The sequence below is a fragment of the Pantherophis guttatus genome, chromosome 14 (genome assembly GCF_059756535.1).
Source record: "Pantherophis guttatus breed Tessera chromosome 14, ASM5975653v1, whole genome shotgun sequence".
In the NCBI taxonomy this organism is placed as follows: Eukaryota; Metazoa; Chordata; class Lepidosauria; order Squamata; family Colubridae; genus Pantherophis; species Pantherophis guttatus.
The window spans coordinates 20,427,843-20,455,813 of NC_142076.1; the positions used below are offsets into that span (position 1 = coordinate 20,427,843).

Genomic DNA, 27,971 nt, shown 5'->3' on the forward strand with positions numbered 1-27,971 from the left:
CATCATTTAGCTTTTCGAGAAGGATTTATTGCTGCGAGATGTGGCGTTCGTGGTTTGTTTAGATCTGTTGCGAAGGGAGGCCGAGACGGATTCTTGGATGTTTAAGCCAAGGGTGAACGGATAAACTCGCTCACACCAGAGTCCTTTAACTTGGTGCCCATCGCCGGAAACGAGATCTTTATTTATAACCAATTTCATTGTATACATGATCTACGATGACAATAAAGACTAAACTTTATTTACTGAATCGCTGTCGCTAGCCGTCCATCTCAATAAGGAGTTCTGGGCAGTGAACAAGGTTAAAAGTAAAAATAGAAACAATAACAACGGCAAAAATCAAAATTGAAGATAGCAGCCAAGGGAAAAAGGTTAGAGAGAAGTTCCCTGAAGATATGGGCTCCAGCATGAGTCCAAAACCCCAGAAGGCAAAACCTCCAGTCCCGATGTCCGACCCAGATTGGATCCTGCAACATTATCCTAGAACACGTAGATTCGCCTTCGTTCGTGAGAAATGCAACAATGGCTTACACAACCAGGAGATGGGTAATTTCACACACTTTAGGCAGAATGGGCCAACTTGCCACAGCCAACTCGCTGCGGGGCCATTTTAACAATTCAATGTCATTATTTAAATCATTTAAATTTTTGTCATTCGGTTTTCATTTTGTCCCTCCTTCTTCATCCTTTCTTTAATGATTCTTTCCCACCATTTCTTTGACATTAACTCTTGTTCCGCAGTGAATTGTCCTATGGCAAGTTGGCTGTAGCGAGTTGTCGTAGATCTCACTTGGGGACCCAGGCCTGGGCATAGAACCCAAGTCTTAGGATTTTATGAAAGGCCAGTGGGATTGGAGCCAACCTCATCTCCGGAGGAAGAAGGCTCCGTAGAGTGGACAACTATGGCAGACGAGACATATCTGCTGGCATTCCTTAGCCAATGAGATCTGGAGTGTGCCCATTTTGACAGACGAGATAGGATGGGTAGAAACAACCAGGGTCTCTTAAGTGACCTGCTCCCAAGCCAGGAGGTGCTGGACTAGAGGGCATTTAGGTCTTCTGTTCTTGTTCCAAGGTGCCGAGATGGTGTCCAACACCATCTTTGAGGAAGCTCTGAATGGACTCCTTCATTCTCCCTACAGCGTTTTAGGTGCTCCGTTTACCGGCGGTATAATGACTTTGTGGTTTTCCATGAGATGCTCCTTCAGAAGTTCCCCTACCGTATGGTCCCTGGCTTGCCTCCCAAGAGGATGTTAGGAGGTAAGCTTGGAAGGGACGAGATGGGAGGTAACTAAACTCCAAGAAGACCATTGATGATGACCTTCCCCAATCTGATCTTTCCAAATGGGTTGGGACTATGACTGTCGGGCTTCCTAGTCAACCAAGGCAGGGGTCTCCAACTTTGGCAACTTTTAAGACTTGTGGACTTCAACTCCCAGAATTCTGGCTGAGGAACTCTGGGAGTTGAAGTCCACAAGTCTTAAAGTTGCCAAGGTTGGAGACCCCCTGAACCAAGGCAATCCCGGCCTCTCTAGAGATGTCCTGTTGACCATAGCTTATGGCTGGAATTGGTAGAAGAAGTAGGACTTCCTTTTGGGCATAAAGCTATCGGGAAGGTTTTGAAGATTGAGGTTCCTCAACCTGGCCCTTCTCCCATCCTCCAGCTGACCGAGAATTCATCGAGACCAGACGCCGTGCCTTGAAGCGTTTCATCAACCTGGTGGCGCGACATCCTCCTTTTTCAGAAGACGTGCTTCTGAAGTTCTTCCTCTCTTTCAGTGGGTCGGTAAGTGTGCCTGAGAAGGATTCCATCGGTAATCGAATACATTGTAGAGATCAGTGCTTGCTGGCTCATCTAATGCTGGTTTGCCAGATGCTTCCTACTAGTTAGATATCTACCATAACATTGTCCACAGCAGGATTTTCCAAGCTGGGCAACCTTCACAGGGTCTTGAGGCAACTAGCAATTTCTTTAGTCACTCGGTTGCATGTACATCTAGTGAAGGAGACAAACATAGTTTCTGGTGCTCAACCTCGCTTTGAGTAGCAGCTGATCTTACTCAGGGTCCTCCCAACGGCAATGAACTAGATGACAGAGGTTGACTCAATCCATGGACACTTCATGTTTCCAGTTAATTTTGCAAGTGACCAACCAATTTCCTGGTATCTCACACTACTACAGTTTCCACACATAGAATCAGGGATGGGCTGCTGAGGGTTCGCAGGGGTTCGGGAGAACCTCTAGCTAAGATTCTGTGCAATTCGGAGAACTCCCAAACCCCACTCCTGGCTGGCCCCTCCCATCCCACCCTGTCTCTCCCAGGAGTCCTCATGTGGCCCGTTTTGGATGCAGGTAAGTGTAGGATGCGCGCGGAGGCTCGGGGAGGGCGAAAAATGGGCCTACCGGAAGTTCAGGAAGGCCGGAAACAGGCCCGTTTCCAGCCTCTGGAGCCTGGGGAGGCCGTTTTCGCCCTCCCAGATGTTCAAGGAAAGCCTCCAGAGCCTGGGGAGGGCAAATACGTCCCCCCCACCATGGTGCAGGAGGCTGACTAGGCCACACCCACCATGGCCACACCCACCCAGCAACCAGGCAGAGAACCCTTTGCTAAAATTTTTGAATCCAGAGGTGGCCTTTGAGTCAAAAGCAGAGGTGAAATTCAAAATTTTTCCCTAATGGTTCTGTGCGCGTGGCTTGGTGGGTGTGGCAGGGGAAGGACATTGCAAAATCTCCATTCCCTCCCCACTCTGGGGCCAGGCAGAGATGGTATTTGCCAGTTCTTCAAACTACTCAAAATTTCCACTACTGGTTCTCCAGAACCTGACAGAACCTGCTGGATTTCACCCCTGGTCAAAGGTGAGAGATTAGTTCCTTCACAGAGATCACAGAATGTTGACAAACGTCGTGCTGACGGATGCAAAACTCCAGGAATGTGAAAGGAGACGGCCATTGCTAAACCCCCCTGATGGCTGTAGGAATGCCCTTCCAGTTTCTTTCTGCCCTTTGGGTCCCCCCTTCCTACTTCTCTTCTTCTTCTTCTTCTTGTTCCAGGATGTTCAGAACAAGCTGAGGGAATTGGTCCAAGGTGTGGGAGACGAATTCATGACCTGCAAGTTCGCAATGCAGGCGAAGGTAATTGTCTTGAGGAGACCTCTTATCAGAGACAGGGACATGGAGTGGCTGTCAGGTTTCCGAGGGATGAAACCCATTCAAAAAAGAAATGGGCAAAGTCCCATCTTCCAAAAGAAATTCCTTTTATTTACCGTGTTTCCCCGAAAATTGTGTTGTGGTCCGTCAGCGGCCTGTGCAGTTAGTAGCTGATTCCGACAGCGAGGAGGCTGGTGTGGTGCTGCGCCAGCAGCCTGTGCAGCTGGCGCTCGAGTCAGACAGTGAGGAGGCTGGAGAAGATGTGGTGTCAGAGGCGGGGATTCAGCCAGGGCCTTCAGAACCTCCAGAAGCTCCTTTAAGTGAAGAGGACGAAGAGGAGGAGCCTCTTCTCAATGCACGGGCGCACAGAGCTGCCAAAAGGCAGGAGTGGCTCCTCCTCTTGGGGCTAATTGGCCACTCCCCTAGCCTATTTAAGGAAGGACGACGACTGATACAATTTGCAGGAAACAACTTTGTTCAATTTCCTTCGCGTCTTGATTACAGAAAACATTTGATTTGGCTCTTGTTTCTCTTGTCAACTTGCAAAGCTTTCAAGTTGCCGTGAGCAGGAGGGAGGGAGAACTGAAGTGAATTCCATACATTCTTTCTGACCGCAATCAGAAGGAGGGTGTTAGGTTTCACAGCCAGCCAAAGTGGTTAATTGGGGAATGTGATTTATGACATGGCCAGAGAGGAAGGGAGAGACAGGGTCATAGGGGAACGTAAATCTACGTGGGATCAGTCCTAACTGCATCCGAGTATTGCCAGAATGGTGCTCCTAATAAATGAATATATTTCCTTTGAAGTTTGGATCATGGCTCATGAATTAATTAGGGCATCTTTCGGAAACTTGACATCTCCCTTATCAGGGCTGCTTTAAGATGGGTGGGCTTCAATTCCCAGAAGTCCACCCATCTTAAAGCGGCCAACATTGAGAAACATTGAGCAGCTTGAGCTGCATTGAGAAGGACGGGCTGGGGAAGATTGTACCAGCTGCGGCCAACTTCTCCTGCTATGTAGAGCTCTTCCGGCTATATGGAAGCTGGCTATTCTGTCTTCATCGCCAGCCTGGCACCCTTCCAGCTTCCCCAGGTAGCTGTCGTTGGGTCTCTTGAACTTTCCTACCTCTCTTTCAGGAATATTTGCCAACAGACATCCAAATCCAGTTTGCGGCCAGCCGAGAATTGATCAGGAACATCTACAACAGCTTCTACAAACTCAGGGACAGGACCGAGCGGATAGCTTCCCGGGCGGTGGACAATGCCTCAGACCTTCTCCTCTTTGGGAAAGAGCTAAGGTGAGCGGGCATGGACTGAGCCACTTCTTTTCTAAGCCCAAGTCTTGGGCTTGAGCCGCCATCTCTATCGACCGGGAGCGATTCCTCGAAGTTAGGACAGACCGCCTGGGGTTACTTACGGCCCAGCTTCGAAGTTTCAGCAGCCCCAAACTCATGAATCATAGATGTTTGGCAAATGGCCTGCATTATCTGTGGTGGCGCAGAGGTTAGAGTGCAGTACTGCAGGCTACTTCTGCTGCCTGCCGGCTGCCTGCAATTTGGCAGTTCGAATCTCACCAGGCTCAAGGTCGACTCGGCCTTCCATCCTTCCGAGGTGGGTAAAATGAGGACCCAAAATTGTTGGGGGGCAAGAGGCTGACTCTGTCAACCGCTTAGGGAGAGCTGTAAAGCACTGTCAATGGTATATAAGTCTTAAGTGCTAAGTGAGGAGGGAGGCAGGAAAGAAAAGGAAGGAAGGAAGGAAGGAAGGAAGGAAGGAAGGAAGGAAGGAAGGAAGGAAGGAAGGAAGGAAGGAAGGACGTAGTGATTAGAATGCAGTCTTGCAGGCTAATTCTGCCGACTGCCAGCAGTTTGATTCTCACCGGCTCAAGGTTGACTCAGCCTTCCATCCTTCCGAGGCGGGTAAATGAGGACCCAAATTGTTGGGAGGGCAAGAGGCTGACTCTAAAGCTTAGAGAGGGGCTGGTGCAAACGGGGAGTTGGTGCAAAGGTTTGGCAGGGTCTTCACAGATACCCCTCTTTCCTCTTCCGACAGTGCTTTGGGCTCGGACACAACCCCGCTGCCTTCCTGGGCGGCTCTGAACCACAGCGCCTGGGGCAACCTGAAGCAGGCTTTAAAAGGCCTGTCCGTGGAATTTGCCATGCTGGCTGATAAAGCAGTTCAACAGGTGAGCCGGGATGGGCAAAGACTTGTGGGGTGGTTGCCCAGGATGATGGGTCTGGGCGTCCTCCGCCTCTGAGATTCATTGAACTTTCAGTGAAGATTGCAAGGAAGCGCCTGGGGGCCGTCCTCGTTTAGGGACCGCCTTGTTTGGCGACCGTGGGGACTAAACAGCCCCTTGGAGATCCCCCCCTCCTGGCGTTGGCGGCCTTCACCGGCTTCTGTAAAGCCAAGGAAGGCTTGGAAGGAAGACCGTAAGCACCGTCGCGGTTTCACTGAACGACGTTCGCTTAACGACCGAGAAGCCAGTTCCAGTTTCAGTCTCCAAACCAGGACAAGCTGTCAATCTACAGGACCTACCAGCTCCTGTCGGTGAACCAATGATAAAGATAAGGAAACACCATCGGAATTCACAACTCCATTGGAGAAAGGCGTGTATGAAAACAAATGTCCATTTTTTTATTTTTTTTTGCCGGGGGAGGTTTTCATTCAACGACTGCATCGCTTAGTGACGGACATCCCGGTGCCAACTGTGATCCCCAGCTGAGAACTGCCCATATGTGTGTGCGTGTGTATATATGTATGTGCGTGTGTGTGTATGGATATGCGCGCACACATACATGCCCATACACAGAATACCTGCGTATCCATCCACGGTCTCTTTCAGCCTGAGTTGCTCCACATCTCCTCCTCCACATTTATCTTTGCCGTCGAAAGATTTTTTTTTTTGTTAAGTTGATTTATATGCCGCCCTTCTCCGTAGACTCAGGGCGGCTTACAATGCGTTAAGCAATAGCCTTCATCCTTTTGTATATTTATACAAAGTCAGCTTATTGCCTACACAAACCGGGTCCTCATTTTACCCACCTTAGAAAGGATGGGAGGCTGAGTCAACCTTGAGCCTTGGCGAGATTCGAACCTGCAGTAATTGCAAGCAGCTGAATGTTAATAACAGGGTGCGTTAGACCACTGTACTACCAAGGCTCATTCCTGCAGACCCTCCTGTCCAGCCTCCAAGGGGCCACTTCCCACCGACTTCCTTCCCTCGGGTGGGCAGGCGGGGAGGGGGGAAGAGCAGCTCTCTTCCCCCCTCCCCACTTCACAGGGTCCTCTTTCGTTCTGCTGTCCAGGGGAAACAGGAAGAGAACGACGTGGTGGAGAAACTCAACCTTTTCCTGGACTTGCTACAGTCTTATAAAGTGAGTCCGGAGTTCAGCCCACCTGTGGGGGGAGGGGGGGAGAGAAAGGCTGGGACACGGCTGGGGGCTGGAGGGGAAGCGGGAGGGTCCGAGACAGGAGAGTCAAGGAATGAAAATGGTGAAAAATGGATGGATGGATGGAGAGAGAGAGAGAGAGAGAGAGAGAGAGAGAGAGAGAGAGAGAGAGATGATATTGATGATAGATAGATACTGTAGATAGATAGAAATACAGATAGAGAGGATATTGATAGATAGATAGATAGATAGATAGATAGATAGATAGATAGATAGATAGAAATACAGATAGAGATAGATAAACATAGACTGATAGATGATAGAGAGGAAGAGATAGACAGACAGATATTCACAGATAGAGACATAGACAGGGATAGATAGATAGATAGATAGATAGATAGATAGATAGATAGAAATACAGATAGAGATGATATTGATGATAGATAGGTAGACAGACAGATAGACATAGATAGAGATAGACTTATAGATGATAGAGAGGAAGAGATAGACAGATATACAGGGGGAGATAGAGAGATGGATGGGTGGGTGGATGGATGAAAATAGCCTACTGATAAAATTACAGAGAGATGATATTGGTAGATAAAAATACAGATAGAGACGATATTAATGATAGATAGAAATACAGAAAGAGATAAATTGATAGACAGAAATACAGATAGAGATGATATTGATAGACAGACAGACAGGGATAGATAGACATAGACTGATAGATGAGAGAGAGAGGAAGAGATAGACAAAGGTAGAGATAGGCAGGCAGGCAGGCAGACACGATAAAGAAAGAGGTAGACATAGACAGACCTAGACCTAGACCTAGATGGATGAATGGATGGAGAAGCTAGAGAGATCTAGAGAGAGCTACAGTAGGTAGCGCTAGAGAGAGAGAGAGAGAGACAGATGGATAGATTGACAGATAGAAATTGGCCCCCTTATGTCTCCTTATGTGTTGCAGGATCTGTGCGAGAGGCACGAGAAGGGCGTGTTGCACAAACACCAGCGGGCTCTGCACAAATACAGCATGATGAAGAAGCAGATGATGAGCGCCACGGTGCAGAACAAGGAACCCGAGTCGGTGGAGCAGCTGGAATCCCGGATTGTGGAGGTAAGAGTCTCTCAGCTCTTCTGAACCCCGGCTGGCCAACCAGGGGGAAGGCGCAGATCGACCTTTCTGCATCCTGAAAGTGATGGGGTTTCGGGGTTTATTTATTTATTTTTGATTAAGAAAAAAAAACACCCCAGAAAGTTGGGGGACATGTTTAGTCCTCTTGGCAGTGATAAGTGTCCAGTGAAGTTGGTGAAGGCGAAACAACAATCTTGGAGAGTTTTTCTGAGGCATCTGGGATTGGGGAAGAAGATGGGGGGGGGGCTGGGGACGAGGTCTTGGGTGGAGATGATAGCTTGTGGTGTCTCTCCCAAGCTCTAGTTTAATCTCCCTTCCTCTTTCCTTCTCCTTCTCTTCCTTCTCCTTCCCTTTCTTCTCTGTCTCCTTTTTCCTCTTCCTTTCCCTCCTCCTCCTCCTCCCTCTTTCTCCTTCCCCTCCTTCCCTTTCTTCTCTTCTGTCTCTTTCTCCTTCCTCCTCCTCTTCCCCCTTCTCCTCCTCTCCCTTCCCCTTCTTCCCTTCTGTCCCCTTTTTCCTCTCCTTTTCCTTCTCCTCCTTTTCCCCTTCCTTGTCCCTTTTTCCCTTCCCTTCCTTCCCCTTCTTCCCTTCTGTCCCCTTTTTCCTCTCCTTTTCCTTCTCCTCCTTTTCCCCTTCCTTGTCCCTTTTTCCTTCCCCTTCTTCTCTTGTCTCCTTTTTCCTTTTCTTTTCCTTCCTCTTCCTCTTCCTCCTCCTCCCCCTCTTTTCTTCTCCTTCTCCCCCCCCTTCTCCTTCCCCTCTTTCTCTCCACCCACCCTCAGCAAGAGAACGCAATCCTGACCATGGAGCAGCGTAACTACTTCTCCCTCTACTGCCTTCACCAAGAGACTCAGCTCATCCACATTTACCTTCCGCTCACCTCTCACATCTTGGGGGCCTTCGTCAACTCGCAGATCCAGGGCCACAAAGAGGTGAGTTTCCTTCCAGGCAGTGAGTGTGTCCGTGTCCACTAGCTGGCATGTCTCTTGCGAGATATACAGAAATTATCACCATGTCAGTTAATACTTCGTTGGGTAACCTTTAGCATGAATAGCCTTACAACGTCTTCCCATGGAGTGAACCAAGTCTTTTAATTCTGCGGCTATTCTAATGTGAAACCAAGATTGAAGGTTTGTTTCTATTAACTGGGTTTTATGGCTGGGTCGCTTCTGACTAACAAGTTTCTTTAGTCGGCTCCATAGATTTTCTTTTCTTTTTTTTTTTTTCAAAAAAGTTTTTCTTTTTATTTCTCATAAACATATTTATATGTACAGTCATTGATCCACCATTTTTCCTTCATCTTATCTTTTAACTTTCATTTTTAATTCTTACTTATTAAATAGCTCCATAGATTTTTCAATCGGGTGAAGGTCTGGGCTATTCCCAGGCCATTCCAGCAGTGGAATTAGGATCCTCTTGAAACTCCAAAAAAAAAAGTGGTGTTATTAGCCATCAAACCTCAAAAATACACTTTTCCCAAAAAGGTTTCCACAATTTTGGCCACCCGCTGTCAATGTTGGAGGGCATCTTCTGTAGATGTTTCCTCGCTCTTCCGTTGACCGCTTCTGCCTCTCTTTTTTCCTTCCTGCAGATGAGCAAAGTCTGGAACGAACTGAAACCCAAGCTGAGCTGCCTCTTTGCGGGAAGCAGCGACGTCTTGATGCTCCCCTTGTCTGCTCAAGAGGACAATTTCCTTCCCAGTTAATGTTTTTGGGATTCAGGATGGGAGGAGCTGGAAGGAAGGGGCTGCTCCTCATGACACTTAACCGTACCTGTCCAGGTATTCTTCTCTTGGCAAATCCTAGCTTTGTGTCCCAAGAGTGTTCTGCCCCAGCTACGGGTCCCAAGAAGCGTAGCACACACACACACACAGCTCCAAAAACTCCGTTTAATACAAACAGACCCCTTTCAAAATGCAGGCTTTAACCACCAATGTCCTTATCAGCCTGCTATGAATTACAGAGATTAAACAAAGTCCGACAAGGGTTGGCAATCAGCCCAGAAACCAAGTTGTAACAAAAAAACTCACTCTCAAAATGCTCCGCGTAGGACCAAACGTCGTTTCCAGCAACGTTTGCTATCTGTGTGCGAACTTAAATAGGCTAAGGGAGTGGCCAATTAACCCCAAACCTTATTCTCGAGGAGACCTCCTCCTCCTCCTGAGTAGGCACTCCTGCCTTTTGGCAGCCCTGCGTGCTCGAGCATTGAGGAGAGGCTCCTCCACTTCGCTCTCTTCACTTGAAGGAGCCTCTGGAGGTTCTGAAGGCCCTGATTGAGTCTCTGCCTCTGGCACCACATCCTCTTCAGCCTCCTTGCTGTCCAACTTAAGCGCTGGCTGCACAGGCTGCTGGCACGACACCACACCAGCCTCCTCGTCGTCGGGATCAGCCACAATCCGCGCAGGCCGCTGGCGGGCCACAACAAAGAGCCTGATTTGAGTGTGTGTGTATGTGTGTCCCATAATCTCCAGTATGTAGAGATGTGGAGGTTTTCCCCCCCCCCTCAAAGACTCTCTTTTGTGTTTTCGTGTCATTTTTAACGTCGACTGTGAAGGCTCAACAACAGCCCTCGGGGCAGGTTTGGGGATGAGGGCCTGCTCCCCTGTCAAAAGTGACAGATGGGCTTGAGTGGCCACCTCCAACTCCAGGAATAAAACCCATCATTTCATGGGCAGCAAATATATGCACCATCGATTAAAGGGGCACCGAGTTTCCTTAAAGAGCATTCTGAGTGAAGCGACCATCGTGAAGTTTTTTTCCCCTCTTATTTTGTTTTGAAAAGCCAGATGTTTCAATGGAACAGAAGCGTAACTTTAGGGACACGTATGCTTCAGCATTAGTTGGGTGGCAATGCGACTCCGCGCCACGTAAGAAATGGCCAGCTGCCTCACAGAGGACTAGACTCATGAATTCATCTCTCAAAACACACTTCCAGCATCTCAACTTTCTTAGAACTACGGGTACTTCTGTAGTTCTGACTTATGCCAGCTCGTTTAATGGCCGCTTGGACGGACTTTCGAAAAGCCATTTTTAATGATGTAGCAAACCTTGTTTAACAAGAAGTGATATGTGACAGACCAAACCCAAATGGCTTAACACTGTTTACCCAGATCTGGTACACCCAGGAGCACATTTCAACAATATGCTGGCTTACAGACGCCGGAGAGTAGCTGGCATCTGACCAGCTTTCAAAGGCAAGTTTGTGTCCAGCATTTGCATAAGTCAGTCCTTCTCACGTGTATACCTCATACCTACCTTCCTTTTGAATGAACGCAAACCCAGGAGTTTTAAGAGATGGGATGTTCTACATTGCTCTGGCTGGCCCCTTGCTCTGGCTTCCTTCCTTCCTTCCTTCCTTCCTTCCTTCCTTCCTTCCTTCCTTCCTTCCTTCCTTCCTCCTCCTTTCCCAAGCTATAGCAGACTTATATCCCATTTCACAGTGCTTTTACAGCCCTCTCTAAGCGGTTTACAGAGTCAGCCTCTTGCCCCCAACAATCTGGATCCTCATTTTACTCACCTTGGAAGGATGGAAGGCTGAGTCAAGTTCGAGTCGGTCGGGATCGAACTCCTGGCATTGGGCAGAGATAGCCTGCAACACTGCATTGTAGCAACTGCACTAGTGGTGAAATCCAATTTTTTTTTACTACCGGTTCTGCGGGCATGGCTTGGTGGGCGTGGCAGGGGAAGGATACTGCAAAATCTCCATTCCCACCCCATTCTGGGGCCAGCCAGAGGTGGTATTTGCTGGTTCTCTGAACTGCTCAAGATTTGCACTACAGGTTCTCCAGAACCTGCTGGATTTCACCTCTGAATGGCACCACTCTGGCTTCGTTCCTTCCTTCCCAAGCAATAGCAGACTTATATACCACTTCACAGTCCTTTTACAGCCCCTTCTAAACCGTTTACAAAGCCAACCTCTTGCCCCCAACAATCTTGAGTCCTCATTTTACCCACCTTGGAAGGATAGAAGGCTGAGTCAAGTTTGAATCGGTCGGGATCGAACTGCTGGCAATGGACAGAATCAGCCTGCATTACTGCATTCTAGCCACTGCGCCAACAAGGAAAGAAGGAAGGAATTGGCTAGGGAATTCTGGGAGTTGAAGTCCACAAGTCTTAAAGGGGGCAAGATTGAGAACCTCGTCTGTAAAGCTTACTTCGTAGCATCCCTGGGACATATTCCTTCTCCTGTCCATTCGTGTTCCTCATCAAAGCTATCCAAAGCTTGGCTGAAGGTGTTGACCAGCTAAACACAGTGCCTTATTCCAATATAGGTTTTTAAACCTCTAGACAATCGTCTTACTAATCAAAATGAACCTGGCTTAGCTTCAGAATCTTGGTGAAGTTAGCCAGGGGTGACCAGCCCTGATGTTTGTGCCTTGTTAAATAAATAAATAACAGCTGTAAAAAGCTTGTTCTGCTGGATTAAAAAAATATATGCTACAACTGCTACAAGAAAAGCCATCTCTATTTTTGAGGAAGCTCTATTTAAAAGTGGGACCACGCAACTTTTTTTTTTTTAAAAAAAGCAAGATAATTAAGGCTTCAGGACCAAGGAAGCCACCTGAAGGGACTAAACGCCAAATTCTCAGGAAAACAAATTTTTGTCTTTTTTGTGTTTTCCAAGTCACGTCTTTGGTTTGGGAGGTGGGTGGGCTTCCTCCAGCCTCCTGGCATTTAATCTGACATTTGTAAAAGAGTGTCCGCTTTGCAAAAAGTATTGTTTTTTTTTTTTTAAACAAAGCACTTTATTAAACGGCAGAATATCTTTAATTCCCACTTGGTAGACTTTAATACATGTTTAAGGAGTCTGACATCCCCAGGCCCCCTGCCCGAAAAGTTGCAAAAAAAGAGATCTATTTGTAAGAAGAGAAATTTGTAAAACTCTATTAAAAGTTTGAAAGTTTATTTTGAGTTGAACGCATTTATTGCAACGTTGTACGATCAAAGCGTTTTTCTTCATGGTATGGAGGATATTCAAACATTTCTTCTTCTGGTTTGACCATATTTTCCCATAATTTAGTATCCTCTGGTCACGGGACACATTTCTGTACATGAACAAGTAGTTTTGAGAGGGTTTTTTTCCCCCTCTCCTAGAAAGTCAACAAACAATGAATTTGGCAGAAGAATTGTGTTGCTACAGAGCTGGCAGTGGTTCCTTCCCTGCCAGAATGTCCTTTATGTCTCTGTCAGGAAATCCTTCTTCCATCTTCTCCACCTCTTTCAGGGTATATTCCAAGATAGTCTCCTGCCCCTGAAACTTAAAATAGCCCAGGAAATATTTTTTGTGGAGCAGAAGAGGAAACCAATAGATATCATCCGGCCACATCTCCTTGAAAGGGATCTGGTCCACGTCAAACCACTGGGGGCGCATTTCTGCAACAGGAGAGAAACGAAGTACAGCTGGGTCTTGACTTCTGACCACAATGGGGGGAGGGGGGATTTCTGTCATTAAGCAAGGTGGTTGTTAGAGCGAGTCACACCCAATTTTATGACCTCTTTTTTTTTTTTTGCCATGGCTGCTAAGTCAATCACTGCGGTGGTTGAATCATGAGGTTGTTAAGTGAATTTGGCTTCCCTGATTTTGCTTGTTGGAAGATCACAAATGGAGATCATCCCTCTCTCTCTCCCCCCCCGTCCCCCCCCCCCCGGGAGGTTGCAACACTTGTAAAGCTGCAATGATGATGTGATGGAACTTTGGGATAAGTGCAGAGAAGAGCAACTAGGTTCTAGTTCCTATGATGATTAAAGAATAGAATAGAATAGAATAGAATAGAATAGAATAGAATAATAGAATAGAATAGAATAGAATTCTTTAGTGGCCAAGTGTGATTGGACACACAAGGAATTTGTCTTTGGTGCAGATGCTCTCAGTGTACATAAAAAGACAAGATACATTCGTCAAGAATCATAAGGTACAACACTTAATGATAGTCATAGGATACAAATAAGAATAGAATAGAAAATAGAATAGAACAGAACAGAACAGAACAGAATTTTTTATTAGCCAAGTGTGATTTGACACACAAGGAATTTGTCTTTGGTGCATATGCTCTCGGTGTACATAAAAGATACATCATCAAGAATCATAAGGTACAACACTTAATGATAGTCATAAGTACAAATTAGAATAGAATAGAATAGAATAGAATAGAATAGAATAGAATAGAATAGAATAGAATAGAACAGAACAGAACAGAACAGAACAGAACAGAACATAATTTTTTATTGGCCAAGTATGATTGAACACACAAGGAATTTGTCTTGGTGCATAAGCTCTCAGTGTACATAAAAGATACATTCATCAAGAATCATAAGGTACTTAATGATAGTCAAAGGCTTGGAGACTAAAACATAGGAAGAAGAGTTGCAGGAATTGGATCTGGCTAGTCTAGGGAAAAGAAGGACCAGGGGGGACATGATAGCAGCATTCCAGTATTTGAGGGGCTGCCCTGAAGAACTGAGGGGGGGGGGTGTTCTACCTATTCTCCAAAGGATCTGAAGGCAGGACAAGAAGTGACAAATGGAAACTAATCAAGAAGCAACTTGGAATTAAGGAGAAACTTCCTAACAGTGAGGACAATTAACCAGTGGAACAGAAGTTGCCTCCAGAAGTTGTCGGGGCTCCATCACTGGAGCTTTTTAAGAAGAGACTGGACAGCCACTTGTCTGGAATGGGATAGAGTCTCATGCTTAAGCAGGGGACAACTAGAAGATCTCCCGGATGCTCTATTCTGATCGATTGAACCCTGCCAGTGTGATACACTACAAACAAAACCCACAGTGGCAGCTTGGATCATACGATGATGGATGGAGGTCAGCTTGACTGTGCTGACCAGATCTTGCAGGCTTCCCTAACTCTGCTATCGCTCCCGCCCGGTTTCCTACCGTCACTTTCGGTGGGGTCTCCGTGGAAACTGTCGGCGCGAAAGATATGGACTTCCATCAGCTCCGCGTTGCCTACAAACTCAAAGGTAATCTGGCCCATTTTCTGTAAGGTGTCCACGGTCAAGCTGCTCTCTTCCTGAAGCTCCCTGAAAGTAAGAGAATAAGAGAATCTGCAAAACTGGAGATTTTGGTTCATAGGTTCCTTCTCAACCCTGGGCGTTTTCCTCAGTGTTGGTCCTAGCTCTGCATTCCTGCATTTTAAACCGTTTCCTTTGGAAGGACAACAGGATAAGGGTGACCTACTTTTAATACAGATAGCCCTCGACTTAGGACCATTCACTTAGTAACTGCTGAAAATTATGACGTCACTAAAAAAAACTGACTTGCTTAACAGTGGAAATTCTGGTCCCAATTGGAAGCAAATACTGTGAGTTTAATGAATCTTAAATATGGATGGAAACAGACCATAAACCCAAGCAGTCTTTTAATAATCATATAGTGTAGGTCCGTGCCTGCTGTTCCTCTCTTTCTCTTTCTGTCTTTTGCTTTCTCTCTCTTTCTTTTTTCTTTCTCCGTCAAACAAAAATTAACAAACTAAAATGTGACAGGGACGCTTGACACATTAGTGCACTTACGCATGTCCTTTTAGGAACCTCTTAAATACGGGGCGAGGTCCACAGAAGTCAAGTTAGAACGAAAGGAGTGAAAATCAGTAGCTGAGACAAACTGAATTGGTTGAAATATTCCAGACTTTGACACCACCCAGGGAGCACGTGTAGCTTAAGGGATGCTACGGACGCCTTTTGCTTTGAATTGTGTGACTATGTTTACTTCTCTTTGTCATGTTCTCATCATGCGCTAAATAATAATGGGTGAAATGACTCCCAGGGGACGAAATGCAGTGAATCCGCACCCATTCGTGGCCCCTCCCAAAACATTCCCTGAAGTCATTGCACCAATTTTTAATTTAATAGAGCTCAGCATCTAGGTGAGTCCCTCTGCTCAGCTGATGATTGAGTTAAAAAAAACCCAAGTCAAATCAAAAGAAAAGAAAAACACCCTCCATCCAGCATGAATCATCCCAACTCCGTTTGGCCCACAAAGTAGAAGCGGAGCAAGTCACAAGGGCTGCATTGTGCAATTCCAAAATTGCAATCACGAGCCTCTTCCAAAGAATTGGAGAAGACCAGCTGTGGATACATTCGGTTGTCCTCTCACCTTCGGGCTGCCTGCTCCACCGTCTCCCCCAGCTGCACCTTTCCCCCAAAGCCGTTCCAGAGGCCAGCCCCGAAGCCACGCTTCTTCATGCCCAGCAGGACGCGCTGAGGCTGCATCACCAGCACCAACGTGTACAGCTTAGTCGTCAGCATGCTGCACCCTAGGTCAAGAAGGGGGGAGGGGAAGCATCAAGGGGCAAATCCACAGAAATCCTGCAGGAAGCTCCAGCAGAGGGCAGAGGTTGCTGGTGCTGTGTGTTGCAAGTGGGATAGTACATGGCCAAAAAAGACAATCTGGAAACAGCACTGGAAAAAGGCAGGCGTCTGGAGCATCTTTAAATGCTCCAATATATTCTACTTCATCCAAGTGCAACATGCTGGGGAGGGAGGGAGGGAGGGAGGAAGGAAGGAAGGAAAGGTAAAATGAGAGTTAAAGGAAGGAGAGTGTGAAAGGGAGGGAGGGAGGGAAAGAAAGGAAGAAAAAAGCGATGAAGGAGAATGTGAAAGATGGAGGGAGGGAGGGAAGGAAGGAAGGAAGGAGGTAAAAGATAAAGGAAGGAATGTGTGAAAGGGAGGGAAGGAGGGAAAGAGGAAAGGAAGGAAGGAGAAAGAAAAAATGAGAGTGATAAAGGAAGGAGAGTATGAAATATGAAAGGAGGGAAGGGAAGGAATTTGGTAGTACAGTGGTTTAAAGCACCCTATTATTAACACAGCTGCCTGCAATTACTGCAGGTTCGAATCTTACCAGGCTCAAGATTGACTCAGCCTTCCATCCTTTCTAAGGTCCATGAACAATGGACTAAAGCACTGTTATTAACATCTGCTGCTTGCAATTAAAGTAAGTTCGAATCTCGCCAGGCTCAAGGTCGACTCAGCCTCCCATCCTTTCTAAGGTGGGTAAATTGAAGACCCAGTTTGTGGGGGCAATAAGCTGACTTTGTATAAAATATACAAAAGTATGAAGGCTATTGCTTAACGCATGGTAAGCCGCCCTGAGTCTCCGGAGAAGGGCGGCACATAAATCAAAATAATAATAATAATTATAATTTTAAAAAAACTTAAAAAAAAAACAACGATGCAGAAAGATGCAAAGGGCAACAACCGTGATGCAAAAACCCTGCACAGAAGCTAGCAAAGCCCTGGATCTTCTCTGCTAACAAAATAGGGGGGGGGGAAGGAAGGAGACCCAGCCCAGGCCCTGCACAGAGGCGACCCTCCCCACCGCGATCCAGGCAAACCTGAAAAGGAACGAAGCGCGTCTCAGGTGCAATTAAAAACAAACCAACCACGTGCAGGGCAACGGAACGTAGGAGACGGAGCGGCGTTTCCGGGGGGGGGGGAGATGATTGTGGGTGACGGACGCGGTGCAACCCGAAAAGTGTCCCCCCAGATCCCGGAAGTGGCGGGAGAAACCATGAGCCGGTGAGTGGCGTTGAAGGCAACCCCCCCCCCACTCCCAATTCCTGCGCCCATGGCTCGAGGCTGGGGGGGGCGGGCGGGGGGGGCGGGGGTCTCCCGAATTGAGGCTTGCCGAGGAGATTCCCACGCCCCTTGTCCTTGGGGAAAGGCTGAGAAGATGCCTTTTCTTTCTTTCTTTCTTTCTTTCTTTCTTTCTTTCTTTCTTTCTTTCTTTCTTTCTTTCTTTCTTTCTTTCTTTCTTTCTTTCTTTCTTTCTTTCTTTCTCTATCCCTCCCTCCCTCCCTCTCTTCCTCCCTCCCTCCTTCCCTTCCCTACCTTCATCTCTCTCTTCCTCTTTTTTCCTCCCTCCCTCCCTCCCTTTCTTCCTTCCTCCCTCCCTCCCTTCATCTTTTTTCCTCCCTCCCTCTCCCCTTCATTCCTTTCCTTTTCCTTCCTTCCTTCTTCTTTCCTCTCTCTCTTCCTCTCTTCCTTCCTCTTTTTTCCTCCCTCCCTCTTCCTTTCCTTTCCTTTTCCTTCCTTCCTCTCTTCTTCCCTCCTTCCCTTCCCTACCTTTGTCTCTCTCTTCCTTCCTTCCTTCCTTCCTTCCTTCCTTCCTCCCTCCCTCCCTCCCTCCCTCCCTCCCTTCCTTCCTTCCTTCCCTCCCTCCCTCCCTCCCTCCCTTCCTTTCTCTCTCTCTCCTCCCTCCTTTCATTGAACCATCCATCCATCCTGCTCTTTTTATACCTGTTGCTAATTTTCAGCAATCCCACTGGTTTTTCTCCCTTGCAGACATCGGATGCTGTCCACCATTTTACTCCAGATCCAGAAAATCCACACAACGGAGCAACACCTGAAATCCAAAACCGGTGCAGAACATCGCTGGCTGGAGAGACATTTCCGAGATCCATTTGTGAAGAGAGCCAAAAAGAGGAACTATCGTTGCCGAAGTGCCTTCAAATTGCTGGAGATCGATGACAAACACCACCTCTTTCGGCCTGGGCTGCATGTCCTCGACTGTGGGACGGCCCCTGGAGCCTGGGCTCAGGTGGCCGTTGAAAGGGTTAATGCCACAGGATCTGGTGAGTGGACACCTAAGGCTGCTGCGTCTGGTTTGCAGCCTGTTCTAAGGCATCCATACTGTGGTTTGGTTAGCTTGGGATCGTGTCACCTGAACTCCCTGTAGTTTTACTTTTTGTCTCAATCATGGCTTCTGATCCATCATTCTTCACTGCAAGGGCATATGGACAGAAATATAGATTGGGTGGAGAAAGAGGGACTGGTCCAAAGTCACCCAGTTGGCTTTCATGATTAAAGAGGAACTAGAACTCACTGTCTCCTGGTGATTGGTGCCAAAGTCACCCAGCTGGCTTTCATGACAATATGGCGGAACTAGAACTCACCATTTCTTGGTGATTGGTGAATGAAGTCACCCAGCTGGTTTTCATGCTTAAGGCAAAACTAGAACTCACAGTCTCCTGGTTTGCAGCCCAGTGCCTTAACCATTACACCAATCTGGTTTTTAGTTCCGTATTCATCCCTTTGCTTTAAAGTTCTGTATGGCTTCCCATTTTTCAATTCTAATTTTTGATTTAATGCCGATAAAAGGTTCATTCCACTGAACTTCCCTAAATAACTTTCTGACATAACTCCATCCTAACTGCCTTTTTGCTCTTTACATTTTAAAATCACTTCCTTGTTACGTTTGGAATTTTGTTTCTCTTTTCTTCTGCTTTTTCAAAACCTCACATTTTTCTTAGCCTGAGTTCTTATTTCCAACCATAACCATAGCCAGTGCTAGAATAGAGTGGTCTGTATGGCACTTACCACAGTTCATTTAGTGCAGTGTTTCTCAACCTTGGAAGCTTGAAGATGGGTGGACTTCAACTCCCAGAATCCCCCAGCCAGCAGTGCTGGCAAATTGTAAAATGGAGCAAAGCTCACTTAACAAATGTCTCACTTAGCGACAAAAATGTCGTTGTCGTAAGTCAAAGACTGCCTGTATTATCTACCAGCTTTGTCCCTCTTAGGATCTACTTTTGGCCTCTCGGGGGGAAAAAAAGTTACATATTTTATGATTATAATGACATCACCACAATCCCAAACTGGGAAGGGGCCTGTCTTAAGTTGTCAATAAACCCAGAGATCATGATTTTAAAAAGAGGAAGCAAAATGCCTTCTTTGTTTTTGCAAATCCTACCTGTTTTATGGCATTTTGAGCAAATTAAATCCACACAGCAGCTTTGATTAGGAAGCAGCTGGAATATTTCAAATTTTCAGGTTTTTTTTTTCATTCCTTTTTCCTCTGCTTTATGGGAGTGGGATGGTGAGGGAGGGAGATGCCTCAGACTTCATAATGTATCATAAAGTGTGATTGTTTTAGATCTGCCTATTTATATTAATCTCCTTCTATCCAATAAATATTGCCAAGCATGGTTTTTTTCCCCTCAAGTATTGATGGTACATGGCTAGAGAAATTCTTCCCTCCATTTGAATATGCAATTTCTTATCTCTAGGCTTCATTTTAATATCGTGGGTTTTCCCTCTGGGAAATGATAGCGAGAGGAGTCTCGAAAAGCCTCAATTTAATTAATTAATGTCAGGCAAAAGTGCCCTGACAGCAGAAAACGTTACTGTTGGCTAACTCTGGAGTGGTTTGACGACAGTACAAGACAGTGATTGATGACGAAGATTTCTGAATTATTGATCCTTACAGAAAGCCTTGCTCATAAAAAAACAAAAACAAATCCTGCTGGTTAGGAAGGTGCTAAAAATAAAATGATAGAATTGATTAAGAGGCTGCTCGTGGGTGACTTTCGGTAATTTTTTTTAAAAAAAATGCCACGGGTAGGGAATGCAAAGTGGATTTCCTATTTTCCTTGCCAGCCCTGTGCATAGAGAGAAGCTCTGTTTTGGACAGAGTTCACAGATTTTGCTAAGTCATAAGGTGGCTTATTGAGTTCTGCTTTTTGATAAACTCTGGTTTATTGGCTCAGTGCATGTGTGAACCATCCAACTGTGGCTTGTACAATATACATAGCTAAGTCCCAAAGGTGCTTTTCAAGAGGCAGCTGGACTTCCTTGCATTTTTTTTTCCCTTGAAAATGTTTTGCTTCTCATCCAAGAAACCTCTTCAGTTCAGCTTCTTGGATGAGAAGTGAAATGTTTTCAAGAAGAAGAAAAAAACACCAAGAAAATCCAGTTGCATTTGGAAAAACACCTTTGAGAACAAACATGACTTGGATGATTGAGAATGTCCACAGACACATAACTAACAAAATCTTAGCTTAATGTAGTGTGTAAACCTAGCCAGGAAGGTCACTCAATACTTCTACGTAATAAGGAAGGGAGTAACAGAGGTCTGTGTTATTATCCCTGGGAAGAATACATCTGTTCTGCCCTACTCAACGCTTTACGGCTTGAACAATCAGTAAGTAGATCATTGACTGCTTGGCATTTCATCGTTTCTAGAAACTGGGAAACAGCTTTCTGTTAAAAAGTAAGAATCCGACTTATGCAGAGCCTTTTAAAAAAAAAGATTTATTAACGTAGCATTACTTCTGGGTATTAGTGTACGTTAAGGTTCCCTCAAGCCACCGTTACAATGACCGGTGGATTAGTAGATGTATCGGTCTTGTTCACTTGATAATTCAGGGAGTCCGGGTGTCTTTAAAAGCAATTATGGGCCTCACTTGCCCCATAAATTTGCCTATCGGTGGCTATTATGTGATTTCTAGGATCCCAGGCAATATGTCATTATACAACAGCTCCTGGAGGAGGACCCTCGAGTGAATGATTTTATCTTTATGTCCTGGTGCTCTTTTCCTCATAAAAATGTCAGAATGTACTTGCCCTTGTATTGGTCATCAGTGTACTGGCAGTTAAAAAAAAAAAGGTGGGGAGGGGGAAACGGCCCAGGAATATTGTTTTCTTCCTGGAATTCTGACTAAGCATCACGAGTGTCTTTTTGTGAGTGTTGATATCGTAATGAAATGTGAGAATAACCTTGGGGGGAGAAAGGGAAGAAATGCTGCCTAGAAGAAACATTTTTTTTTTAAATTTGATTTATATGCCGCCCTTCTCCGGAGACTCAGGGCGGCTTACAATGTGCTAAGCAATAGCCTTCATCCTTTTGTATATTTATACAAAGTCAGCTTATTGCCCCCACAACTGGGTCCTCAATTTACCTACCTTAGAAAGGATGGAAGGCTGAGTCAACCTTGAGCCTGGCGAGATTCGAACCTGCAGTAATTGCAGGCAGCTGGTCTTAATAACAGGGTGCTTTAGACCACTGTACTACCAAGGCTAAGATAAGAGAGGCAGGAGCCCCCAGTTGCTTAACTGTCAGAGGAAAAAAACTTGGGAAGGATCCATCCTAATTGGGAAAGTTTGTACTTTCAGATCTAAAAGAGTCTGTCGACATAGCCTTTAAAATAAAGTAGAATTAGCTTGTCTAGTCGTGTTTCTGTCTCGTTCATCTGGGTGGACCGACTAATATTTGGCACCGAGGTGTCAGGAGCACGGTTTTCTTAACGTTTTCTCTCTTTTAACAGTTCTTCTTAGAACAGTTCTTCCGCCCGCAGAGGAAAAATCCGAATACCGTTTGCCTCAAACGCCAAACATTATCTCCAAATTGACTTACGCGGGTCACGTTCGTTTAACGAGTTGATATCCAGTAGAAAATCAGAAAATGGGAGCTAACTGAGTAAATCTGAGGTCTCCGAAATTGACAACTTAAGACTTGTGGACTACAACTTCCTCAATTCCCCCAGGCAGCCATGTTGGCTGGGGAATTCTGGGCATTGAAGTCCACAAGTCTTAAAAGTTGCTAAGTTTGGACAGTTGTAAACTGTGGATGAGTTAACTAGCTAAAGACTCCGGGGCTTATTTAAAGACAGATAAATGTATTGTAATCTGCTTTTTTTGTGTCCTCTAGACCCGAAACAACCTGTTGGCTTTGTCCTCGGAGTTGATCTTCTTCACCTGTTCCCTCTGGAAGGAGCGGTTTTTCTCCCTCACGCCGATATCACGGATCAGGGCACCCAAGAGGAGATCCAAACCCTTCTCCCGAAAGGAAAAGCGGACATTATCCTAAGCGACATGGCACCGAACGCAACCGGCATCCGGGAACTCGATCATCAAAAGTTGATTCACCTCTGCCTGTCCCTTCTGGATCTGGCCAGAGGCATTTTGCAGCCAGGAGGGATCCTGCTGTGCAAATTCTGGGATGGCAAGGAGAGCCACCTCCTCCGAAGCCGGCTGTTGCAAGACTTCCAGGAAGTGAAGACCCTAAAACCTCAAGCGAGCAGGAAAGAATCGGCCGAGACTTTTTTCTTAGCGAAAACCTACCGAGGTGTCTCAAATGTGCAGCAGAATAACCTTGAGTAGCTCCATGCATTCTGTGGAGCATCGCTTAGGATTAAAGCACCAGACACGGTTGCAACAATAGGTTGAATTTTCTGTTTGCGGGGTAGTGAATTACAGATTGAAATTTTGCAGGCTGGTGGTGAAGTGGGGTCCTTGGTGGTCTCTGAGCCTGATGGTTTTCCTCCAGACATTTCATGACCCAACTAGGGAACATCATCAGTGCAAGCGTCACTCCCTTCTGACACTGATGCTGTTCCCTAGTTCGGTCATGAAACGTCTACGAGAAAACCACCAAGCTCAGAGAGAATCAAGGGTCCTTGAGCTACAAATATTCCATAAACGCTGGAGAAGTTTGTGTACAGTGTTAATTATATGTTGTATAAATAAATAACCAATAGGACAAAATACAACCTCTCTGTTGTGTCCATTCAGGAAGAAACTGTTGTACGACTTCATTCCCAGATTAAGACACCTGGAGCCTCTCTCTAGCAACAGCTGCCGACAAAACCTTGCATGGAAAAAGATTATTTATTTATTGAAACGCAGCCTCTCCTCTTGAAAGAACTCCCAGGGCAACTTACGATCCATACACCAGCATAGCCTCAATGTAAAGCAGTATAAAATCACACAGAAACATTATGTAAACAAGGTAAAACAATGTAGCAATAATGCAAAACAATACAAATGGTGTAAAAACAGTGTAAAACAGTGTAAAACAAGGTAACACAATACAAATAGTATAAAACAATACAAATAGCGTAAAAACTGTAAAACAATACAAATAGTGTAAAAACTGTGTAAAGCATTGTAAAACAATGTAATACAATACAAATAGTATGAAACAATCTAAAACTAAATGTAAAAATACAAATAGCATAAAAACAGTGTAAAACTGTAAAATAAGGTAACACAATACAAATAGTATAAAACAATACAAATAGCATAAAAACAGTATAAAATAGTGTAAAGCAATGTAATACAATGCAAATAATATAAAACAATCTAAAACTAAATGTAAAACAATACAAATAGCATAAAAACTGTAAAACAATACAAATAGCATAAAAACAGTATAAAATAGTGTAAAACTAAATGTAAAACAATACTAATAGCATAAAAACTGTAAAACAATACAAATAGCATAAAAACAGTATAAAATAGTGTAAAGCAATGTAATACAATACAAATAGTATAAAACAATCTAAAGCTAAATGTAAAACAATACAAATAGCATAAAAACAGTATAAAATAGTGTAAAACTAAATGTAAAACACTACTAATAGCATAAAAACTGTAAAACAATACAAATAGCATAAAAACAGTATAAAATAGTGTAAAACAATCTAAAACTAAATGTAAAATAATACAAATAGCATAAAAACTGTAAAACAATACAAATAGCATAAAAACAGTGTAAAATAGTGTAAAACAATCTAAAACTAAACGTAAAACAATACAAATAGCATAAAAACAGTATAAAATAGTGTAAAACAATGTAATGCAATACAAATAGTATAAAACAACCTAAAACTAAAACAATACAAATAGTATAAAAACAATGTAAGACAGTGTAAAACAATATAAAAACAATACAAAATTTCATAAAACCGTATAAAAACCATCAGCAATAAAAAAAACAAAAACAAAAGCCGAAAAACTCGGCGATGAAAGTTTTAATGTTATTTTTCCTCGAAAATAAAGACTTATTTCTCACCCCCACTTTTTTTGGGGGGGTGGGAGAAATCCCCTCCTCCGCCAGAAGAGAGCGCCGCGCCTCCTCTTGATTTCTCGCCGCGCCTCTATTCTGAGCACTACGGCCGCTCTCTCCGCACACCCCCCCCCTCCCAAAGCGAAGCAGCTGGGAAGACTTCTCGCCCGAGAGGCGGGGGCGAAATCTCGCGGGAGCTGGGCGGCGAACTCTCGCGGCGCCGAGGAAGGAGGGAGGGAGGGCGGGAGAGCGAGCGAGCGAGCGGAGCTGGCCATGGCCGATTGGGGAGGGTGAGTGCGCGCGAGCGAGGCCGAGGGTGGTCACGTGGGTCCCGCGCGGGCGGGGCGGCAGAGGGCGGGCGGGCGGCGACCGGGGCGGAGGGGTCTCGTCTCGTCGCCTCAGGGACCCGGATTTTGGGGAGGGCGGGCGGCTTAACGGGCTTCACCCCCCCACCGGCGTCGGTGTTTCCTCGAGCTGGAGAACGAGGCCCGAGACTCATGCCCCCCCCCCACGGCTTCTTTCTCGGTTGGTGTGCCGAGAGTGCTCCTGGGCATGTACAGAGTGCCCTACCGCCCTTGCAGTCGGAGAGCAGACCACCTTCCCCTGCTACCTCCCCTCCGCTCGGGAGTCCCAACAGCAGGAGGTTCTGTTCCCATCACCCAAGTTTGCTTGGAGACACAACCCCGCCGCACACACAACAGACACAACCACACCAGTTTGGGCAGAAAAGATAAAACTGGGATGGAGATAAACGAATAGATCTCATTGCCTTTCGGTTTTGGGTAGCCGGAGTTGCTTGGATGGAATGGGGGAGCATAGGAAACTAATGCAAAAAAAAAAAAAAAAGTTGCATCAAGAGTACTACAAAACCCCTAAACTCCATGCAGGCAAGGGATGATGGGTTTGGAGCCAGGGGCTGAGCTGGGTCCCAGGATGGGGAAGGTGCCCCTGGCTCTGGCCTTTGTGGATCGGTTTCCTCTTCACTGTTTGTTCCTTTGCAGGTTGTGTTTTATTGATTTTGCTTCTGTGTTGTTGTTGTTTTTTGCAACACTTGGCTCCTTTTGTTTCCACTTGGGTTGTGTGATTGTTGTTCCAAAACTGGTTGAAACAAAAGTGGAAACGAAAAAGTGTTGCAAAAAAAAGAGAGAGGCAAACAAGGAAAGCCTTAAACACAACCTGCATAGGAGCAAGAAAGGAAGCTAACAAAAGTGTAAAAGGAAAAGATTAAAAAAAAAAAAGAAACAGACATTTCTGATTTCTTTTCCAGCAAATGCATTAATGATTACAACATTATTTTTTACTCTACTGTTACAAAAAACCCTCTTTTTTTTCTATTATCAAAACTACAAATCAAAAGTTCGTTTTCCCCCCATTTCGTGCAAAAAAATATAAAACATTTCCAGACAGCAGTAAGATTGGAGTCCTTGGTGCCCTCTGAGCTTGATAGTTTTCTTGCAGACGTTTAATGACCCAGCTAAATAACATCATCAGTGCTAGAAGGGAGTTGGGATTGCAGAGAGGAAGAGGAGGAGGAGGGGGAGGACTGTGGGGGCCTTGGTGCCCTCTGGGCATGGTTGTTTTCTTGCAGACGTTTCATGACCCAACTAGGTAACATCATCAGAGCTAGAAGGGAGTGGGGTTTTATGTAGTGGAAGAGGAGGAGGAGTTGGAGGAGGACACTGGAGTCCTTGTTGCTCTCAGCTTCAGTGTTTTCTTGTAGACATTTCATGACCCAACTAGGTAACATCATCCAAACGTGTTCGACTCCATAGTTTAACCCTGAGTTGCAAATATTCTCTTCTTTCGATAGCAATTAAGGTATTTGCCATCTTTTCTCTAATCAAAGATGTCAGAATATTTTTTAAAAGCTCATTTGGAGGGCTACAGTTTGGGGATGCGATAACTTGAAGTGCGTGAAGGGGAACGGCCTTATTTATTTATTTATTTATTTATTTAAATTCTTTTTAATTGCATGAACGGTAGAACTCGGATGCAGATGGAGGAGGCCGAGGCGAACACCACCGTCTTCTCCATCCTGAAGTCGTACAACAACTTCATGTCCCTCTCTATGGAGGAATCGTCTGTCCAAGATGCCCCACCGTCTCCTCCGGGCTCACTCCAGACAAACTACCAGCAAATGATGAAGGTGAGACAGTCTTCCTCAGTGGTCACACTCGGCAAACAAACCCATCACCAGATCCGAGGGTCGGCATCCTGCGGCTCTGGAGCCGCATGTGGCTCTTTCATCCTCTGCTGCAGCTCCCTGTTGCTCAAAATATGCGTCACAACCGCCAGTGTGCGACACCTGCCAGCATGGGATTTATTGAGCTTTTCGACCCCCAGTCGGCCAACCATGGATATAATCCAAGAAAGGAAAAGTTTCAGAAGAAAACAAAACGTTTAATTCAACTACATATGCTAGTTTTGTGGCCACTGTGGAAATAGTCAGGCACGGGGAAGGGTTTTGTAGCTCCCGGTGTTTTCTTTTCTGTGGGAAACAGATCCAAATGGCTCTTTGAGTGTTTAAGGTTGCTGAGCCCTGACCTAATCCAAGCAAGCAAAAAATTAGCAAACTAAAAAATGACATATATACCCTGTTTCCCCCAAAATAAGACATCCCCTGATAATAAGCCCAATCGGGCTTTTGAGCACATGGCAATAAGGCCAAGCACTTATTTCAGGGTTCAAAAAAATATGAGACAGGGTCTTATTTTTGGGGAAACGTGGTATTATAAGTGACTTATCAGCTTGCCCAGCCTGGGGTCTGTGCTCAGGCAGCAATTATAGGCTTCTCTCCTTCCCTCTTCTTCCCCTTGACCCCATGTCTACACTGTGGTTTCCAGTGTGCTAATTTTTATAATTTTACTATGGTTTTTATGCTGTTTTAACTTTGGATTGAGGGCTGCCCGGAGATGGTTATAAGATGGGCAATGGTTTTAAGTAAATAAATTAATTGACTTACGTAGTTGTGATTTGGTCCATATCCAGAAGGACGTGCATATTTTACTTTGGAAGTGAACCAACAGAAAAACTAGCTTTTCTGCCCACCAAATATTTTGCCTATCTGAACTAGCTGATACATCCCTACTGATGCTTATTTTGCTTTTTGCTAAATACACGAAACCAGGTGGAGCAGAGGCCGTCGTAGATTAGGTACCTATATCCCTGGACAGAATATTGTCTACCCCTGGGTAGAGGGGTGGTGAAACTTGCTTGTAAAATGCTATAGGTTTAACTCTAGGCCCTCCCATCCCACACCCCCTCCAGAGCCGGAGGCATGGAAGCCTTTTTCAACAGTTTCACGGGATTTACTGCTTGGTCTCTTTTTCCCTTTTGGCAACGGATCAGCTGGAAGAGCAGGCCGGGCAAATCCATTCGGGCACGCGGCTTTTGCAGATGGAACGGGAGAAAATGCAGATGGAATTAAGTCACAAAAGGGCTCGGATTGAGCTCGAGAAGGCAGCTAACCTGAACGCCAACAAATTTGAGGTGAGCTGGGGAGCCAGATTAAGGAGCTGGGATTCGGCATGGTCTTGGTGCGTTTGTAACCTGGCTTGTTTGAGTAGTTTGTTCTATCACTTTGGTTTCTATGGTTTGTAATCCACAGTTTACGATATAGGTCAGTATATAATTATTTAAAAGGGACACGGTGGCTCAGTGGCTAAGACGCTGAGATATGATAGAACCTAGTAAGTTGAAGGTCTCTACTGTTGATACTGTGTTGTCTAGTGTTGT

General features: G+C 45.5%; 4 protein-coding genes across 9 annotated transcripts in view; 3 read left to right on the plus strand and 1 right to left on the minus strand.

Annotated features, from left to right (window-relative positions):
* SNX8 (sorting nexin 8) overlaps positions 1 to 12,569 on the plus strand; it is a 25,760-nt gene extending 13,191 nt beyond the window's left edge. For both annotated transcript variants that reach the window (XM_034437882.3, XM_034437884.3), the window contains exons 3-11: positions 1,140 to 1,257; positions 1,662 to 1,783; positions 3,047 to 3,127; positions 4,279 to 4,439; positions 5,194 to 5,326; positions 6,450 to 6,518; positions 7,504 to 7,653; positions 8,448 to 8,597; positions 9,257 to 12,569. In XM_034437882.3, coding sequence (XP_034293773.1) covers positions 1,140 to 1,257; positions 1,662 to 1,783; positions 3,047 to 3,127; positions 4,279 to 4,439; positions 5,194 to 5,326; positions 6,450 to 6,518; positions 7,504 to 7,653; positions 8,448 to 8,597; positions 9,257 to 9,370 — 1,098 coding nt within the window. In that variant the 3' untranslated portion in view covers positions 9,371 to 12,569. The remainder of the gene's footprint in view (positions 1 to 1,139; positions 1,258 to 1,661; positions 1,784 to 3,046; positions 3,128 to 4,278; positions 4,440 to 5,193; positions 5,327 to 6,449; positions 6,519 to 7,503; positions 7,654 to 8,447; positions 8,598 to 9,256) is intronic.
* NUDT1 (nudix hydrolase 1) lies at positions 12,551 to 17,090 on the minus strand. 2 transcript variants are annotated; one of them, XM_034437879.3, is made up of 4 exons: positions 17,005 to 17,090; positions 15,768 to 15,927; positions 14,550 to 14,695; positions 12,551 to 13,037 (listed from the first exon to the last, which is right to left on the minus strand). In XM_034437879.3, the coding sequence occupies exons 2-4, from the start codon at positions 15,917 to 15,919 to the stop codon at positions 12,799 to 12,801; spliced, it is 537 nt and encodes a 178-aa protein (XP_034293770.2). In that variant the 5' UTR covers positions 15,920 to 15,927; positions 17,005 to 17,090; the 3' UTR covers positions 12,551 to 12,798. The 2 variants fall into 2 exon arrangements, with proteins under 2 accessions (XP_034293770.2, XP_060540052.2); XM_060684069.2 differs by having other exon boundaries at positions 16,512 to 17,081.
* On the plus strand, positions 17,080 to 22,933 carry MRM2 (mitochondrial rRNA methyltransferase 2). Its single transcript, XM_034437876.3, has 3 exons — positions 17,080 to 17,188; positions 17,954 to 18,243; positions 22,098 to 22,933. The coding sequence occupies exons 1-3, from the start codon at positions 17,109 to 17,111 to the stop codon at positions 22,547 to 22,549; spliced, it is 822 nt and encodes a 273-aa protein (XP_034293767.1). The 5' UTR covers positions 17,080 to 17,108; the 3' UTR covers positions 22,550 to 22,933.
* Positions 22,934 to 24,432: 1,499 nt separating this feature from the next.
* MAD1L1 (mitotic arrest deficient 1 like 1) overlaps positions 24,433 to 27,971 on the plus strand; it is a 350,909-nt gene continuing 347,370 nt past the window's right edge. For 2 of the 4 annotated variants that reach the window (XM_087878664.1, XM_087878666.1), the window contains exons 1-3: positions 24,435 to 24,526; positions 26,220 to 26,382; positions 27,585 to 27,725. In XM_087878664.1, the coding sequence (XP_087734790.1) occupies positions 24,510 to 24,526; positions 26,220 to 26,382; positions 27,585 to 27,725 (321 nt within the window). In that variant the 5' untranslated portion in view covers positions 24,435 to 24,509. Of the gene's footprint in view, positions 24,527 to 24,588; positions 24,762 to 26,219; positions 26,383 to 27,584; positions 27,726 to 27,971 lie in introns of those variants that run through there. The other 2 variants (XM_087878667.1, XM_087878665.1) reach the window with 2 other exon arrangements.